General features: G+C 38.4%; 1 protein-coding gene across 2 annotated transcripts in view; it reads left to right on the forward strand.

Annotated features, from left to right (window-relative positions):
- Positions 1–19,731, forward strand: part of EGF (epidermal growth factor) — an 87,069-nt gene that overhangs the window by 52,693 nt on the left and 14,645 nt on the right. Inside the window, exons 12-19 of one of the 2 annotated variants that reach the window (XM_068543304.1) lie at positions 264–368; positions 1,619–1,842; positions 5,122–5,289; positions 5,996–6,145; positions 8,900–9,019; positions 13,188–13,304; positions 14,367–14,492; positions 18,014–18,136. In XM_068543304.1, coding sequence (XP_068399405.1) covers positions 264–368; positions 1,619–1,842; positions 5,122–5,289; positions 5,996–6,145; positions 8,900–9,019; positions 13,188–13,304; positions 14,367–14,492; positions 18,014–18,136 — 1,133 coding nt within the window. The remainder of the gene's footprint in view (positions 1–263; positions 369–1,618; positions 1,843–5,121; positions 5,290–5,995; positions 6,146–8,899; positions 9,020–13,187; positions 13,305–14,366; positions 14,493–18,013; positions 18,137–19,731) is intronic. The other variant, XM_068543305.1, reaches the window with a different exon arrangement.

The raw sequence follows: 19,731 nt of genomic DNA on the forward strand, positions 1-19,731 counted from the left end.
ACCCTCTTACCTTATCCTTTCATGGTGTATTTTAATTGCTTGGGATAAATATTGGGAAACTAATTTAAACACTGTGTTAAAAAAAAAAAACAATAGACTTTGCGTATGTGTTACTCCTGACGTGTGTGTGTTCATGTGCACACCTGTGATAGGGGAGTTTAGAATGCCTATTTTGCTTTTCAGTAAGCAACAGGGAAAACAAGTATTTTTGTCTAAAAAGTAAAGTTGATATAACAAGCCCCTTTATATTACATGCATTTTAGGAAATCTCTCATTGAAGGGAGTGATTTAAATGGGAAGTATCGTGAAATAATCATTAAGGAGGGCATCTCTCAGCCACGAGGACTTGCTGTTCATCCAATGGCCAAGTAAGTATTTGTGAAAATAAGGCCCTTTCTGTGGAGGTCATAGGACAGTTTATGTTTGATGTGCTAGTGTCCAAACTTTGTCTTAAGACCTCAGGTGGTCAGTGGAATCAGAAACCAAGAAAATCCATGAGATTTGTTCAAATGTTCAGAAATGGTATGGCTAGCATAACTTCCTCATCCTTTTAATGTCTTTTGTTTTTCCTATAGAAAACTTTATTGTTTTGATACCCTTTCATTTTAAGCAAATTCAATTTCTTTTTGAAAAGAAGTGGGTTGTAATTCATTAATCAATGAAGCATAAGCCCCTTACACTATGTACTTTCTTTAAAAACTATATTGTTTCTTGAGAGAGGATGATATTTGGATTGCATGGCTTATGAATTCTATTTAGAAAAATCATGAGTTCCAGTGATAGGTCATTCCTAGATTTAGGGAAGAGGAAAGAGAAATCGTGAAATATTAGAAGGTTCTATGTTGTTAGTTGTGAATTAGTGACAAATGTTGGTTTAAGTTTAGAGAATTAAATTAAGGAGAATAACTAACTCCTTCCTAGTTAAAAAAATCAAGGATAAAAGCTCATCCTATTTTATTTATAAGGGAAATTTTGTGATGGTCTGTGGGAAATAATAAACTGGTAGAAATAGATAATTAATTTGGAGCCAGCCACATGATTAAAACAATGAGAATGTAACCGTCTCTAAACAAGCCAGTGAAAAGATACTGAACCATACTGAATTCAAAAAATGTGCCTCAGCACCTGATTTACAGAACTTAAAACTGACTAGGTTAACTGAGTACATAGTATACAACAGGATAATAGATAAATATGCTCTTCCCTTTACGTTGTAATTTTACATATACAGCAAGTTTTACATATGCATAGCAGAGGGACAGGCTAGCAAGATTCCATTGCCTTTTGTAGCATGAAACGTTAATTTAAGAATATGCACTCAAACACTTTTGATTAATAATATACTACAAGTTTTTAAACTAACAATTCCTTTTTTATCCAATCATCTGAGCCTTAATTCAGCATTTCCTGTCCAAGTTGTTGTACATAGAGAAGGTAATTTTTTGCTTTTGAAAATTATGTGTCCAATATTCAGTGCTATACTTTCTCTTTCTGTATTCCTTGGTGTACCACTTTAGTTTATCCTAAAGTGATTTTCATTGATGTTTTTAATAATGAAAGAATAAAAGAATTTTTTTTCCTTGCAAGTTTTATTTGTTGTATGCTTTCTTGATTAAAGGAGATTATTCTGGACTGAGATGGGGATTAATCCACGAATTGAAAGTTCTTCCCTTCAAGGCATTGGCCGACTGGTTATAGCTAGCTCGGATCTGGTCTGGCCCAGTGGAATAGCAATTGATTACTTAACTGACAAGTTGTATTGGTGCGATGCCAAGCAGTCTGTGATTGAAATGTCCAATCTGGATGGTTCAAAACGCCAAAGACTTGCCCAGAACGATGTAGGTGAGGCTTTGGAATGGGTGATTTCTTCAACTTGATTGAGTGTTGATGAGTGTTAAATACAAAATGTGTTTATACACACACACACACACACACACACTCACTCACCACCCCCCCCAACACACACACCCTTAAACATATGGTGAGAAAGGAATACAGACAAACAGACTAACAGATTTCTCCAGAGATTTATGAGCTACAAAGATTACTTTAACATTGGAAAATTGGATAAAAAATAGTAATGCATAATCATTTCTCTTTGCCAAGATTTCTTAAAATCAGAATGAAAATATTAAATATTTTAAAACTTCTTTAAGAATAAGAACTTGTTCAGCTACTAGCATTTCTTATGCTTTCTCAAATGTCATTTTCACAAGTGATAGTATCACCTTTAGCCATTCATGTGCAAAGGTTAATACAGTTTTCCCTCCTATTATATTTTCAGATTTTGCATGGGGTGTCATATATTTTCATAAATAGTTTTGAAACACTGTAGCCTATGCTAACTGTTAAAAGAGAAGTACAAACTGTTATGACATTATATAGCCATAGGAGATTCATTTTGACTCAGGGAATCTGCAAAGACAGTATTTGAACTGGGCCATGTGGTAAATAGATGGTGATAAAACATTATCATTTGAGATAAGGCTGCAAAAATTGGTCTTTGTGTGTTAGTACTGCCAGCATATGTTAACTGAAATTAATTCTGAACGTACTAGGGAGCCATTGCATATTCTTAAGCAGGAAATGTATCTGATAATATTGGTATATCAGGATAACCACTTAGGTAACAGTATAAGTGTTGGATTGGAATTTGGAGAGAAGGAAATGAGTTAGGAGGTTATGATAATTGTTCAGTCAACAGTTAATAAAGGCCTGAGCTAGAAGATTGCCATTTAAAAAGTAGAATGGAGGATTAGAATATTACAAAAATCACTGTGAATGAAAAACTGAGAGGATTTGGTAACAGATTGGATGTCAAAAGAAAGCCAAGGTGATGTTAAAGATGCTTTGGGAATTTAGAAACTGGTTGGTTGGGAAGATGAAAAAACATGGTCTTTCTCTTTTAGGAAGAAGCTAACAAACTAATAATCCATGTAAGGTATTTATTTTGCCCTTTCTCTTTGGTAATGAATTTCTAGATTTGTATTTTACATTAAATAGATCAAGATAAATGTAATTAAAAATTTTACATACTTCCAAGCTTCTTTAAAAATTGACATACTTCATAATAAATTATAAGCTTGTGTATAATTGTAGACTTTAATCATCCATGTGCCATTATAGGAAGTGGAGATACAGTGGAGAGTAAAACAATTATGGTTCCTGTGAAGTCATGGAGTCTAGTAGGGGAGACGTACATTGTTAAAAAATACATCTCCCAAATAAATGTAAAGTTATAGCTTTGATATATGGAGGTATAAAGGGATTTGGAAATTCCTAACTAGAATGTAAAGACAACATATTCTAAACCAAAAAAGCATAGGAGATATTTTGTAAATAATTTGTATTGCTATAATCTGTGACTAATGCAACTTCCTATTAAATACAAATACAAATAATCTGGTATGTACACATCTAAATAACCGTTCCCACCATTACAGTGCCATCTACTGGTAGTTCAACTGTGGCTCCCCTGTAAACAAAAAAATAAGGAAGATTATATCTAGTGTGGTGTTTGTGTTGAAAAACAGTAGCTAATTCTGACACATACTACAACATAGATGAACCCTGAGGACATTTTGCTAAATGAAATAAGCCAGTCACAGAAGACCAATATTGTATGATTCTACTTACTTAGGGTATCTAGAATAGGCACACTTATAGAAACAGAAAGTAGTATAGTATTTGCCAGGGACTAGGGGGAGGGAAAAACAGGAAGTTGTTTAATGGGTATAGATTTTCAGTTTTGCAAGATGAAAAAATTTCTGGAAATTGGTTGCACAACAATGTCAATGTATTTAACATTACTGAAACTGTGGGTTAAGTCTTAGGCTTAGATGGTAAATTTTGTATTATGCGTTTTTTATCACAGCAAACAAAACGAAACAATAACTATATAGAAAATCCCTTCCTGCGTTTATGGCTTTAATTTGGGACAAAGGCTAGAGACCAAAATGAATCTTAATGGCCCTGGTCAATAATGATGGGTGGAGATTCATTTCACCTGGAAAAATCGTTTGAGTTTGCTGCCAGTAGAGGGAGGCATTCACCCTAATCCACCAAATCCATTGCTCATTAGCAAAAAGACTGGCCTGGGGAATGAGACTGGATGTGATAAAAGCTTCCAAACCTAGGGGTCCTTAGCTTTAGCCTCTAACCACTTGAGATAGTATATTAAAACATTTCCCAGCTTACTAAATACTGGAATATCTTATCAGAGCTGTTTCAGTGGCATGGAGAGGCGGGTTTAGTTGAGGTAGGATCAGAAGAGGCCACTTAGGGGTCAATTGGAGCCATGAAAATGGAAGCAGCAGATAATAAATAACTTCCAAAAAACTTGTCTCAGAAGGGAAGGAAAGAGACAAAAAGAAGTTAGAGGGGTCAAGGGGATGAGGGAATTAAGATAGGAGAGACCTGAACATATTAATCAGCTAAGGGAAAGAAGCTGGTAAGATGAAGAGAATAGAAGAGAATTAAGGTAAATGAAAGGAGTAATTGACAGAACAAGGTCCTAGAGAAGGCAGGAGCACAGTCAATGGACTAATTTTAGTTAAGAGGAGAGATAGGAAAGGAAATGTATTGGTGGAGATGGGAATTTGAGGAGGCTATTATTCAATTACCTTAGATTTTTTTAAATGTAAAAATCTCAATTTACAGCAACCTGTAAATTTAGTCTACTACTTATTACTGCCATTCAAAAGACAAGGAACCTAAGACAAAGAGGGGTAAAATAACTTACCCAACTTACCCAGTCAAGTTGTTTAGTCTATAAATAGTGACAGAATCACTGAACACAGAAACATTCCTGCTATTCCTGACATAATACCATTATGAGTGGTATTATGTCAATCACCCACATTCTCCCACTCTCTGAATGCTGGATGACCATGGGCTTTGCTAGGACTTCATACCACCAGGCTCCCATTCTAAGAAGAGGTTCCCTCATCATGTGGCTTCTCCTTGATGTAGGTGGCTCAAGGAAGTGGCTCATACATTGCTTAGCAGCTGTATTAAAGAATTGATTTAGTGTAGGAATTGGATATCTGTTTCAGGCCTTGTCCTTTCAAAAATATTCATGGCAAAGACAAGATGTTTATAATGGATCTGAACTGCTTCCAGGTCACCCATTTGCTGTGGCTGTGTTTGAGGATCATGTGTGGTTCTCTGATTGGACTATGCCATCGGTAATAAGGGTGAACAAGAGGACTGGCAAAAATAGGGTACGTCTCCGAGGCAGCATGCTGAAGCCCTCATCACTGGTTGTAGTTCATCCATTGGCAAAACCAGGTACACTGGACGCAGTCTTTCTTTGACTGGCATCTGCAACTCTTTTAATCATTTGACGGCAGGGAAGGGGGTGTGTGTTGCACTTCTCACTAATTTGGGTAGATGTTAAGATCTGCTGAGATTTGGATTTCGTTTAAACTAAGATAGTCTGGTAATAAGTTTGGGCTTTATCCCTCCAACCTCAGCTTTTCTTCTCCTGAGTAGCTTTTACTTATTTGCTCCTTTTCAAAGATTTTTGGGTTAAAGGCACTAAGGGCAAGGGCGGGGATGGGTGGGGGGAGCGATTTAGAAACCCGCAGTGGAAGCTTCTGCCTACACTGGGCTTTTCCCCACCTCCGGAGAATGCAAGTGAGTGAGCTTCAGCCAGGAGTAGGTAAGCAAATGGAAAAGCCACTTAGTTTCCCATAGTAACTCTTCTTTCTGAATCACCGTTTGTCAGTTTGACTAGATTATGAGTCAGGAAATAGGAGTCCTATCTTCCCAAATAGCTTCTTGAACAAAGGTACTGGCTAAACTCAATAAATACTCCTAAGGTAATAACATTCTGAGCTTATCTTAGAACCAGTGGCTCTTTATAGGTACTCTTCTGAAATAGCTCTTGATATAAACAGCTCCATTTAGATAGTTTCTTTCCCCCAAAGCTGTACACTGATTTTACACCTTTTCATCTCCAAGCCCATCTGTGAATGTACCTCCTCTCTGCTAGGAGCAGATCCCTGCTTACATCGAAACGGAGGCTGTGAACATATTTGCGAAGAGAGGTTTGGAACTGCTCAGTGTTCGTGTCGTGAAGGTTTTGTGAAAGCTCCAGATGGAAAAACGTGTGTGGCTCTGAATGGCCATCAGATATTGGCAGGTAATATGATAAACTATGTGGCCAAATTATCTTACTTTAGCTCAGGAATATTGTTCTACATTGATTTTTATGCTTGTGCTAATTTTTAATATTTTATATTATTAAAAGCTCCCTTGCTTTAAGCGATGCCAAGCTGTCTTTTTTTTTTTTTTTTCCCTCTGATGAGTTTGGCCTCCTCATTACAAACTAAATTCAATTGACTTCCTCTAGCTGTAAAATTAATGAACAAAAGATAATATTCAAAGTCTTAAGTTCCAGTGCTCCAGCCCCCCATTTTTGGTGGAGTAGCCCATCTTTGGAAATAAATGCCAGTATTTTACCAATTCAGGGGATGTTCAAAGACATTTTGTTTAGAAGTTTTATGGCCTCGATTTTAGAGGTAGTCATATATAAACCCCCTGCCACATGACTGTCTTTATATGAAAAGCAAAGTCCTTTGTAATAAATAAGTTTAGGATACCAGACAGGTGTAGGGAATCCAGCCCGACAAGGCTTGTGATCCACGTTTTTAAAAACTAAACGTGACTTTGAGGAAGAAGAGATCTAATATGACATGTAAACAGTAGTACTGATTTACTTCCCTTGAATGTGCATCCAAACAGGTAAGGTGTATTTGGATTCATCTCTTGATATCTTATACCAAAGAGAACTTAAATTTTATTTTAGATGTTTTTTAAAAATTCATATTTATCCAATAGGCATGATATGTTAGGTGACATTGACAGCAAATAAATGGATTAATTTATCCATGGACCAGAATTGGATATTTTGGATTTTCTGAACTTTCTATCAATTGTTGCCTTAGGATAACAGTTCTCAATCTTTTTGGTTTCAGAACCTTTTTACACTCTTAAAAATGATTGAAAAACTCGAGTCTTTGTTTGTGTGGGTTATATTTATCAAGATTTATGATATTAGAAATTAAGACTAAAAATTTTAATATCTCTAAAGTTACAGTAATATTCCATTATATGTGAACATGTTTTTATGAAAAGAAATGAAATAACTCTATTTTTCAAAACAAAAATATGTAGTAAGAAGAATGGCATTGTTTTACATTTATATCTTTAATATCTGACTTAATAGAGGGCAGCCAGATTCTCCCATCTGCCCCTCTGTTAAAGCTGTTGCTGTGTTGTTTTGTTTGAAGCCTATGAAGAAAATCTGGCATCAGACACACATGGAGCTGGAAGAGGGAAGATTGCTTAATAGCCTTTTCAGAGGACTTTTTTGTATATCTTCTTTTGATATTATACATATATCAGAACTAGACAGGTGGTAGTTTCTTAGAGTTAGTTGCTATGTTGAATCTGAAGCCATATCAATGAACTTCTTGTCCTCTGCTATGTTAAAACCCAGTGTTCTGTTTTGCACTTTGAGTGGATCTTTTACCATGCATGATTTTGTTGCATCATGTTTTGGTCATTTAAAAATATTGATTGACTGAGTTATGCAAGTCTGCCAAATATCACATTAATATACCTACAATAACATTAATTATTATTATCAAACTCATCAGAAAAGTCTTTGAGTGTCTGGATTTTGTTAAAATTTTTTTGTGGAAAATTTTCCAGAATTCTACTTTCCACTTGAAAGCTTAAATTTTATTACTGGTGACAAGCACTGTGAGCTAATTTTCCTTGAAGTGACGGCATCACTTCATTCATTTTTGAGAAAATATCAAATCCCCAAATGTTAATGACATAGTTTATCAAACATTCTTTCAGGTAAAAATCATGTTCAATGAAAAAAAAAAGAGCCTAGTTTTAGCTCATATCTCTGAGAGTTCACAGGTGCCTTTCCTGCAGACAGCCATCATAACTTCAGTGTGTGCACAGTGTTTTATGTGTTGCTTCCCATTTCATTACGCAGAAGATTAAAGAGCCAGGTAGTCCATGGTCAAGATTTTCAAAAATTAGTAATTTTACTGCTCCATCATGGGCTTTTAAAGGTGAAACTGGAGTGTGTGTGTGTGCGCATGTGTGTGTGTGTATGTGGCAGTGAAGAACATGACCACAGTAGAGAACATGCTACTAGTATCATGACTTGATTCACCCTAAAGCACCACACTTTCACCCATGTCTGCTTTTGCCCCATCAGTATCAATGTTGACAGTGAAAATAACAATACAGTTATTTGCCTTTTATGAAAATAGTTTTGACCTTCTAGATGCCATGCAGTGAGACCCCAGGGATCCATGGGCCACACTTAGAGAATACACAGTGTTTTAGGGGTTCCATTTCTTCCATGTTCTGGGGAGTTGCATAGGTTCCATGACTATGTTAAATTATAGCTTGTTTATGCCCTTCCACATTTCTAAATACTGGCAAAATCAGGCTAAAATAAATGTCATAAGCAGCCTAAAGGAGAAGGGGTATATATGAAAAGCAGGTTGGGGAGATCATCTCACTAATTTGTCCTCAGTAATGGCGAGCAGTGATTATGAGCTGATTATGTTCGTAAGGATTTTGGTATTCTACTTTTATTGTTTTTGCCAGTACCGAGAAGGGTCCTGTCTTTCCTCCCTACTGGCTCTTCCCACCCTCAATTATAAGTGCATGGAGTGAAGCTGAGAGAGTGTGGTGTAGCAGAGAAGGTTTTCTAAGCCACCAAGACCCTGGCAGTTTTTCTGAATCCTCCGACTGTGAGAAAGAGTCTGAACTCACAACCAGCAAACAGCCATAAATACAAATTAACTCAAACATTTCTTGAATCACAAAAGGTAAATTAATTGTATCTGTTGGCCTTCAATAGGTAGTGGAGCAGATCTGAGTAATGGAGTAATACCGTTGGACATCTTACCCAGCAGTAGAGAGCTTGAAGATAATATTACAGAATCTCAACATATGCTAGTGGCTGAAATCATGGTGTCAGGTATGAATAATGAGTTCTCCAATACAGCTTTGTTTCCAACAATTTCCATCCTACTAATTAGAAATTCTGAACGAACTCTCTAACTTAATGTTGACTAAATCTACACAAAGCTAGTGAAGACAGACTTTGGACTCAAACTTTGGTCCTTCTCTTCTGAATGGTTTATCTGAGGAAGATGGCTCCATATTAGACTGCACATGAACTTTACTCATTGAGAGTCGTTGGACTGAATCTTTTTTGAAGAAATCTCACTTGGATACAAAAGTGAAAAATAGGCCAGGACAGATTTGGGTGTATCCCCATCCATGCCTAGTATTTTTGGTGTTTGGCCCATTTAGCTTTACTTCCGTCAGTGTGAAAAGCAGATGGTAGTTGATAAGCACATATAGGCTGGTTGCTTCAGCTGCTCCAGAAAGTCCACAAACAGCAAATATTAGATTTTTTTTCTTCTATAATATATTGCCCATTTATCACCAAAAGGCTAAATAATTTATTCAGTGTGTAACGACTTTAGGGAACCTAATTCTTTTATACTCTGTGTTCACTCATGAAGCTAGTGGTTTTCAAACTGGGCTTAGCTCAGCCCTAAAGCTTCTGCAAACCCCACCTCTTCTTCATGCTAAGCCTCTGCCTTTCAATCAGTGCAGCTCTGCTTTGAAGCATTTTATTTATTTATATTTCTGAGTGAGACAATTTTATTACTGTATGTGGCTAAAAATAAATTTGAGAACTCCACATTAGGGCATTATATACACTTAAGCACAACTTTTGTGGTCGGCAAACTACAATTTTCAAGGCCCTGGGACCTCTTACCCCTCCTTATAGGATTTTATCAGTGTGATTTTTGATAAAATACAAAGAGGTGAATATTTTTAGTAATAATAATATTTACAGAGCTTTAGAGTTTACCAGGTCCTTTAAGTATATCCTCTAATTTGACCCTTATCACAATCTATCATTTTACAGATTTGGAAACTAAGATATGTGAAGTTAGTGACTCGACCAAAGATTTTGAAAATTATGACCAAGTAATTAATTCATATCAAGAAAAGAATTACTGGAACATTGTCATGTTAGGAATATTATTCATTTGGTGACTATTTATTTACCATACACCGTGCTAAATGCTGGTGATACCATACTTAGCTAAATATAGCCCCAGCCTCCAAGGTCATAGTCAGATGTGGAGACAATGTGGTAGAATAAAACAATATACATAATATATATTAGCAGTATAGAGAACCTTTTCAAAGTCACTAGGGATCCCTAGAGGTTCATAGAGGATATTTTGAAAGGCTAATGTTTGGGGGACTCAAAGACCAAGGTGAATGACAGACAGTATATTAGGCCACGTGGGTGGCATGGGGGAGTGACAAAATGGCTAAAGATTTGGAATACATATATGACAGGCTGTGTTTGGCTTCATGCCTGGAGGCTGCAGTCTGCCTCGTGCGGAATAAATGAAATTGATTGTCTTGGTGAAGATTACCTCATATTTCCCTCCCTGGATTGTGTTCTATTTTGTCTTAGCCTGTAAAGTTTTAGTTCTACCTGTGTTAGGCTAAGGGGTCTTATTTATATTTTGTTGTGAAATTTCATTTCAGACAAGTATCTATACTAAAAAAAATTTGAAAACTTTATGTTAGATTTTAGGTCCATATCTTTTTATTCTCCAAAGACACAGAGTGATATGGAGCAAGTAGATCTGTGTACAACATGGCAAAGAGATTCAATCATAAAAAGTTTCATTGTCAAATTCACTAAAATCACGAATTCTTCTAAATTCATGAATAAAATGTAAAATTCTTAACTTAGCCTGTTGAGCCCTGGAGAAACTAGCCTGTACCCACCTCACCAGCCTCAGTTGGTGCCCTTCTATCCCCAGCTTTCTATGGCCTGCTTCCATTACATGGGCCTTGCCTGTAACATGCAGGTGTTGTTTTCTCAGCCTACAGGGCTCTTTCTAACCCCACCTCCCCAAGTCCTGTGTATCCTTCAGATCTCAGCTTAATATGCTCTTTCTCAGAAAGCCTTTCCTAGTCTCCTGACCAAGTGAGGCGAGAGCTGTTTCAGCTCCCTTGGAACCCAGTATTTTTTCTTGATTGTGCTTATTACACCTATACTTCAGTAAATAATCATGTAAGAAAACAGAGCCCTTGTCTATATTCTCCACCACTGTATTTTTGGCCCTCATTAGGATCTGGCACATAGTAGGTACTTCAAAATGAATTAATTTTGTTAACTTTACAAACAGACCCCAGAGTCTTTTCTAGTGTGATAAGGCTAATTCTGATTCAGGCTGTCACAATACTCTTCTTCTTTATCATTCTTGTCTAGATATGTAAATATAATATTTTATAGTTCTCAAAAGATTCTTTTAAAAAGTCACTTTTTCTTCAAGTTCTTACAACAACCACGTGAAGTAGACTGGACGGGAACTGCCATCTGCATCTTAGAGAAGAGGCACGTGAAGCATAAGCATGCCTTCCTTGTGGAGCTAGTTTGTGGCAGGAGGAGCTTTGGCTATGGCTCATCCCTCCTGAAACTGCACATGCATTGCTTTTCATTATGCAAAGCTGCCTTGGGGTTGGCAAGTCACCAAATAAATCCTGAATCATATGTTAATTTAAGATAATTCCGCAAGTGATTTAAAATGTCTTGGGTAATTTGATACTGTCCACCATACACTCTGAACAGCCTTGTGATTTGGGAGCTAGTCTTCCAGATAAATGCTGAATCCAATGGATAATTGAGTTAGTCTGAACTCAACCATCTCGAAGAGTCATGAGTGACAGGAGGTGACCAAGCAAGCATGAAAGGCCCGTGTTCGCACAAGAAAAATCTTCTCACTCAAATAGCTAAGCAAATCAAACGCAATTACCCGATGGCTGCATTCACATGGCACCTGACTCCTATTTAGATCATTTAACTTTCTTTAATTTATGGGCAACTTTGGAGGGTTTCTTGACCTCCTCTATACTCAGATGAGCAGATTTACCAGTGAAAAGACAGAAGATAGTTTATATCCTACTGTGGTATGTCAGGTACCCCAACTCCAACAGAGAGGAGGCATTTGGAGAATGATTATATACACAAGTAGCTAAAGGAAAAAACAACTTGCTCATGTTTATGGCTCAAAAGGCAACTCTGTGTTATGGGGTATTTGCATTTCATTGGAGTATGAAATGAAATGATCCATTTACAGCATTTAGTTTGTATGGTTCATGACTCTGTAAAAGTCCCTTGAGGTGGGGCTTCCCTGGTGGCTCAGTGGTTAAGAATCCGCCTGCCAATGCAGGGGACATGGGTTCGAGCCCTAGTCCGGGAAGATCTCACATGCCGCAGAGCAGCTAAGCCTGTGCTCCACAACTACTGAGCCTGTGCTCTAGAAGCCACGAGCCACAACTACTGAAGCCTGCACGCCTAGAGCCCGTGCTCCGCAACAAGAGAAGCCACCGCAATGAGAAGCCTGCACTCCGCAACGAAGAGTAGCCCCTGCTCACCGCAACTAGAGAAAGCCCACACACAGTAACAAAGACCCAACACAGCCAAAAATAATAAATTTGAAAAAAAAAAAAAAAGTGCCTTGAGGTTTGCAAGTCACAGCATAAATCTTGATAATAAACATACATTTTGACATACATATTCTATTATATATCAAACATAATTTTAGTAAATTGACAATAAATCTTTTTATGATTAAATCTCTTTGCCATGTTGGTACACAGATCTACTTGCTACATATTAGTTGCGTATCTTTGAGAGATAAGAATATATTGACCCCTTTTGTATGTCACAACGGTTGGGAATTCTCAAATAAAGCAATACAATTTTTGAAGTTTGAGTCCATTTAGTCCTAGAAATTGTATAGTTCAAATTTGCAAATGCTTTAAAAAATTATAAATAAGTTCACATGGGGGTCTTTGAACACCACATAATTCTTTAAGACTAAAGATTTGTTGAGAGCATGTAAACAGAAACATATGGTTTGTGGATCCTTTAATATAGATATAGCTTACAGATCAGCACAGTGTTTCTATTTGGAGGTTAACCTGCCCCAGAACTTGAGAAAGGAAGTACTGGAATTTTTGGTAGAATGCAAAACATTGAAGTCCATTTTCTCCTCTGAGGTCTGGAAATAATCCTGTGGGGTTCTCGCTGTTTGCAGATGATGATGAGTGTGGTGCCTTGGGATGCAGTACACAGGCTTGGTGTGTTTCAGAGGGAGAGAATGTCACGTGTCGGTGTTTGAAAGGATTTGCCGGAGATGGAAAACTGTGTTCTGGTGAGAGCAAAATCCAAATACACATAATATCTGGAAAATAGTGAATCAGAAACATTCTCTCAGATCATACTGATTCAAAATCTCCAGAAGGATTTATGTTACCCTCAGGATTGAATACATTATTTGATATTAGCTAAAAAGATAATGGGTGGATGAATAGAAAATAAGAAACATATAACATATCGTTATATTACATTGAGTTATATTAAGATTCCATAATATAGACAATTGACATTAAGGAGAAGAATTTTTTTTAATATAATTGATTTTTTAAAAAAATTTATTTATTTCATTTACTTTATTTTTGGCTGTGTTGGGTCTTTGTTGCTGCACACGGGCTTTCTCTAGTCGTTGCGAACGGGGGCTACTCTTCATTGCGGTGCACGGGCTTCTCATCACGGTGGCTTCTCTTGTTGCAGAGCATGGGCTCTAGGCACGCGGGCTTCAGTAGTTGTGGCACGCGTGCCCAGTAGTTGTGGCTCATGGGCTATAGAGCACAGGCTCAGTAGTTGTGGCACATGGGCTTAGTTGCTCCACGGCATGTGGGATCTTCCCAGATCAGGGCTCAAACCTGTGTCCCCTGCATTGGCAGGCGGATTCTTAACCACTGTGCCACCAGGGAAGCCCCAGGGAGAAGAATTTATAATTAGCTTTAAAAGCATGAATCTGAGTTCAAGTCAAATTTATAAACTCCCCGATTCCAATAAAAACACAGCTTTCCCCCCCAAAGGCTTAGGTCATAAGTTTTAGTTTATTAAATAGGTTTTGCTGGATGGGTTACTATTTTACATTGATAGCCGTTATTGTAAATGTTCTTATGGTCTGAAACTCTGGCACAAAGTGATTTACTTACACATACTTAGCTAGTCAAGCACTGAGAAATCTGTAAAAATTGATTCAGAAATGAACTTTAAATCCAAGATGCAGGGTTTGCATCACATTTGCAAGCAGTACCTGTCAATGGCTGGATGATTGTATGTACGATTATACTATCCTTTCCTACTCTTTTCCTTTATACCAGGGTTGCCTGTGTATTTCACTAGCTCATCATTTTGCCCACAGATATAGATGAATGTCAGATGGGTATCTCAGTTTGCCCTCCCACCTCCTCCAAGTGCATCAATACTGAAGGTGGCCACGTCTGCCGGTGCTCAGAAGGCTACCAGGGAGATGGGATCCACTGCCTCGGTAAGAGAGCTGTGTGCGGAGGGCCAACGGTGAAGGCAGGCCTTGGAGAGTCACCAAACACTGGGTGTGGCGGGCCGAGAAAAGACAGGAGAGAATTGCGGTGACACACATGTTAAGACTAAAAGAGGAGTTGTGTGATCTGTTCAAACTGACATATTTCAGTTTTTGGTAAATAGTCAATTGCGTGCCCTTTGGCCGTGACCACACTAGTCAGCTTCTACACTCTGCAGAGGCTGTTTTCCCCTCTGCCTTTCTAATTCTTTCTCCGGGGGTTGAGTGACATCAGTGCCTCGTTGATAACTCCACACCTCGAGCCATCATGGGGGGAACGGGACAGCATTTTCTTTGACACTGAATTTGGCAATTGAACCGTGGTGAACTGCAGAGCTGATGTGGGTTTGTTGGAGGCACGGCTGTGTGTAATGGGAAGGAAGCATGGTTCTGTGAAAGGGCTCACCGGCTGGCTCTTGATAAGTTCAAGCCGTTGACATTTAGAATCAAGCAAGGAATGATTAGGACCTCTTTCATAATCACCATCCTCTGCCAAGGTCTGGGTGTGGCTTGCTGGGTTGGGAGTTCACTTAGTGGATGTCATGTACCATTCCAGGTGTAACACAACGTCACCGTACAAGTGAAGACCTGCCTGAAGCCATCTTGGCCCAGTAAAATAGTTATCTCAAGTTTTATGGGGCTTTAACATGTCTCTTTCAGCGTTTTCCTTTCCTTCTGAAAACATAAAAATCTTTTCACTGTGAAGGGCAGATACCTTGATAACAAACTAAAATGGCATTGCTTTCTCCCACATGTTGAAGTTAAAGATGAAATTTTCTGGATCTGGTTGGTTTAAATCAGACCTTTATCAGATTAGTTTTGTGGAGTCCACAGACATCTGTAAAGGCTCTTTTAAGCACATATTTGGCTGTCAATTGGGAAAATGTCACTGCTCTAACTAAGCAGGCTCATAGATAATTTAGACAAACAGGCTTTATATTTAATTCACTTTGAAGAAAAAGGAAGGTATACTTTCTTGGATGTTTAAACTCATTATACTCTGGATTCTCACTCTGTTACTCACCCACCTCCTTCCATGGAGCAGAGTGTCATGGCCCAGCCTGCCTGGTTGGCATGGCGTCTCGGGCCACATGGAAGCACTGAGCTTGTTCTTGTTCTCCGCACTGCCCCCCAGCCCCATGTATATACAGTAGATATAGAGAGGTAGTAGATATAGTGCTTTGAACCATGCCTGGCACACAATAAGTGCTATATAAAACTGTTGTTGTTATTCTTAAGAGTAGTTGTGTTTCTCGGCCAACAGTACATCATTGTTTTTGCTTCTCGCTCATTCTCAAGGTGATAGTTCATAGAGATTACAGTAGGATGTCAGTTTAAAAAAAAAAAAAAAGACTCCCTTTGGGCTATTCAAGGTTAGTGATTCAATGTGGCAAATATTTAATTGACCCCTATTAGTGCAAAGACACAGTGCTAGGATCTGTGAGGAATACCAAGATGAGGAAGGCAGTCCTTGCTTACATGGAGAATATGATCTAAAAGAAATGCAGCTGTGATAAGTGGTGAAGAAAGGTATGCATCATAAGAGAAGTAAAAACTAAGTGGAAGTTCAGAACTGGTAGACATATCTGTTTGAGGTATTGGGAAAGACTTCATGGAGGAAGTGTCATTTTGGATGGAACTGGGGGCATAAGTACATTTTTATTATGCAGAAATGTGAAGGAGTGGGGAGCATCCCAGGCATGAACATATCACAGGTCTTATTTAGGGGAGGGGGGGTAGAGAAAAGCCTAGAGCCTTAAGTATAGACTGTGTGTCTATACTGTGTGAAGGAGAACAAAAACTGAGTCTGGCGAGGTGGTGTCTCCATCTGCTCTGGCTACCATAAAAAGTACTGTGTAGACTGGGTGGCCTAAACAACAGACATTTATTTTCTGAGAGTTCTGGAGGCCGTAAGTCCCAGATTAAGGTGCTGGCAGATTTGGTTCCTGGTGAGGACTCTTCCTGGCTTGCAGACGGCCCCCTTCTTGCTCCACACTCACATGCCCTTTCCTCTGTGGCTTGTGGAGAGAGGGAGAGAGGGAGAGAGGGAGAGAGAGAGAGATACCTCTGGTATCTCTTCCTCTTCTTAGAAGGACATCAATCCTGTTGGATTAGGGCCTCACTCTTATGAATTTATATAAGCTTGATTGCTTCCTCATAGGTCCTGTCTCCAAATATAGTCACTCTGGGGGTTAGGGCTTCAACATATGAATTTTGGGGAGATGCAATTCAGTCTATAACAGGTAAGTTGAGTTACATTTGTGGAAAACTAGAATCTGAAAGTCAGGCATTGGGGTTTTACTTCTCTAGACCAGCACCATCCAGTAGAAATATAATGTCAGTCACATATGTAACTTTAAATTTTTTGTAGCTACATTACAAAAAGCAAAAAGAAACAGGTGAAATTAATTTTAATAATATTTTATTTAATTCAATATATATCCCAAATATTAACAGCTTAATGTATAATCAATATAAAAATTATTAATATCATTTTTTAATTGGAGTATAGTTGCTTTACAATGTTGTGTTAGTTTCTGCTGTACAGCAAGTGAATCAGCTATACGTATAGGTATAGCCCCTCTTTTTTTGGATTTCCTTCCCATTTAGGTCACCACAGAGCACTGAGTAGAGTTCCCTGTGCTATACAGTTGGTTCTCATTAGTTATCTATAATATAAAAATTATTGACGTATTTTATGTTCTTTCACAGTTGGTACTACGTCCACAAAATCTGGCGTGTGTTTTACACCTACAGTACATTTCAGTGTGTACTAGCTGCAGTTCAGGTGCTCAATACCCACATATGGCGATGGCTACCATATTAGGCAGCACAGCTCTAGGAAACAGACAGCTACTGGCAGCATCTGAGTCAAGTGGTGCAGTGACGGGAGATGTGGTTCGGGAAGATTAACGTGGCACTGGTGTTTAGGAGAGAAATGGAGGAGAGATGGGATGCAGGGAATGTTGTAAGGCTGCTCCTCTTACAGCAATGGAAAATTGAAGAGAAGGACCTAAAGGTTAGGGTGGTGGTAACCGAGAAAAGAAAAGATGGGTAGTTGGGAAAAAAAGTGATGACTTCGTTCATATTTATGTAAAAAAAGGCAAAAATGTTGAATTTGATATGATCTGAACTACTAAATGTTTACCTAGAGATAGTTTACCATCTCCAACTCTCCCACTGAGCTACATGTGCTGGGAAATTTCCTTTCCTTCCAAGCAGTAGGAAAACTTCCAGCCCCGTGTCAGGAGTTTACCTGCGTGGGCATGCAGCCAGGGGGCCCAGTCCATCTCTCTCTCCAACATTTATAATAGAATTTTTGAATCTAAACATGTATAGAGCTCTGAGAACATATGGCACGACAGAAGTTGAAGATGCTCCCTTTCCAGAATATTGGGTTTTCCAATTATACGACCCTCTGTTCTCCTCTGCGCCCCACTTTTCTCTTTCCTACTCCCTTTTCCTGACAGATATTGATGAGTGCCAACTGGGCGTGCACACCTGTGGGGAAAATGCTGCCTGTACAAATATGGAGGGAAACTACACCTGCACATGTGCTGGCAACTTGTCTGAACCTGGACGGATTTGCCCTGGTAGGTGGGTGGGTGGTCCAGATCCAAGGGGGAGGGACTTGATTCTGAAAAAAATCAGTACCCAAGTGTATTTTCATTAGAGCTTCTAGAAATCATTCAGTTCAATCAGGCTGGTGAGTTTACTTTCCTGATTAGATTGATGCTGGGGTTGAGAATGTGAAATGGCCCAAGTTTTCTTAATTTAATAGCATCTGGAATAAATCCTTTTTTATTATTCACAATTCAATAAAGGTGGGAACACAGGTGGTTCTCTTTAACTATGCAGCTAATGTCCTGATTTGTAGTGTTGATTTTGGGGGCTGCTGGAAAAGCTCTGCAGGGCTAGACAGGTTGAGGAGGATGTCCGGACTCTTAGCATTTTGAATCACTTTCAAGGATTTTAAAATAAGCTTTTTCTGAACTTAAAATTTTTAATCTGAAGATATAATCCCGTTTTTAATGAACTGAAAGAAGTAGCAAAATCACTACTTTTTTTTTTTTTTTCATTCCTTTAGGAAATAGCTGTTGCCAAAGTGAAGAGGTAGATACTATTTCGTCTTGTTATATAAGGGGGAATATGGTTTGCAGAGGAATTGTTTTTTTAAATAAAGTTGGAGTTTCAAGGGATATCAGTGTTCATCTATGCCATCTCTCCAGTTTCAAAATGGTTCTATTCCATTCTAGAGATTTGACATATGTAATTTGAAATTCTTAATAAAATTGCATTTAATTTTATAAAAAAAAAGTCAGTATTTCTTGATCTGAATTAGAACTTTAAAAAATGTGAATAATGGTCGCTTCCTGCTTCCTGAACCCTCCCCCATAATAGCAGTATCTTCTCACCATCAGCACCCAGAAGGGGAGCTGGCTTCACAGACCCTAGAAGCCAGGGTCAGCTAAGTCACTGCCAGCTATTTACCTGTCTCAGCTCTGCAAGCAGAAAACATCCTGAGAAAGGAAGGTTCTGCACTTGCTCGGGTCTCTGTTTTTTTAGCATGTTATTTTCTCAAATAATTTGCTCTTCTTAAAGGTACTGAAAGACTCCTAATATTTATATAGTCAGCTACACACCCTAATGTTTTCCTTTTAAAGAGCAGCAAGCCATTCAATGAAACGGACTTCCCCACTTTGGCGTCCCCTCTGTTATGGTAACATTTCCTTTCTGTCAAAGTTGCTAGTCTTGTCTTTGAGGGCTCCCCTGCAACTTAAATAGTTTTTAGAAGAAAGTCTCGTGTGGGAGAAATTTTTGAGACTCCCAGGAAACTAGGGGTAGTAGACTGTGTAGTGGTAGGTGGTTTATAAGGCATGAAGAGATACTGTTGTTCAGTGAGACGCTCTTAAGCTAACTGCTGTTTCACACAGCGTGTGCTTTTGGATGATGGATGTGCTTTTATAATGAGATCTGCACTCGGAATTCATATGGTCTTGGGATTGACCATTCTCTTACAGCTTCCAGCATGCTTTATGTCAAATAATGCTGAACCTAAGGAAAGAATGGCTGGTTCCATGGTGAAGGACACGAGGTCTGGTTAAGAAAGTGAAACTGTTGTCCTATATCACACCTATTGTTCTATCTCACAAATTGTTCACAGAAACTACTTCCTGATATTGATATC

The sequence above is a fragment of the Eschrichtius robustus genome, chromosome 4, assembly GCF_028021215.1.
Source record: "Eschrichtius robustus isolate mEscRob2 chromosome 4, mEscRob2.pri, whole genome shotgun sequence".
NCBI classification, from domain to species: Eukaryota; Metazoa; Chordata; class Mammalia; order Artiodactyla; family Eschrichtiidae; genus Eschrichtius; species Eschrichtius robustus.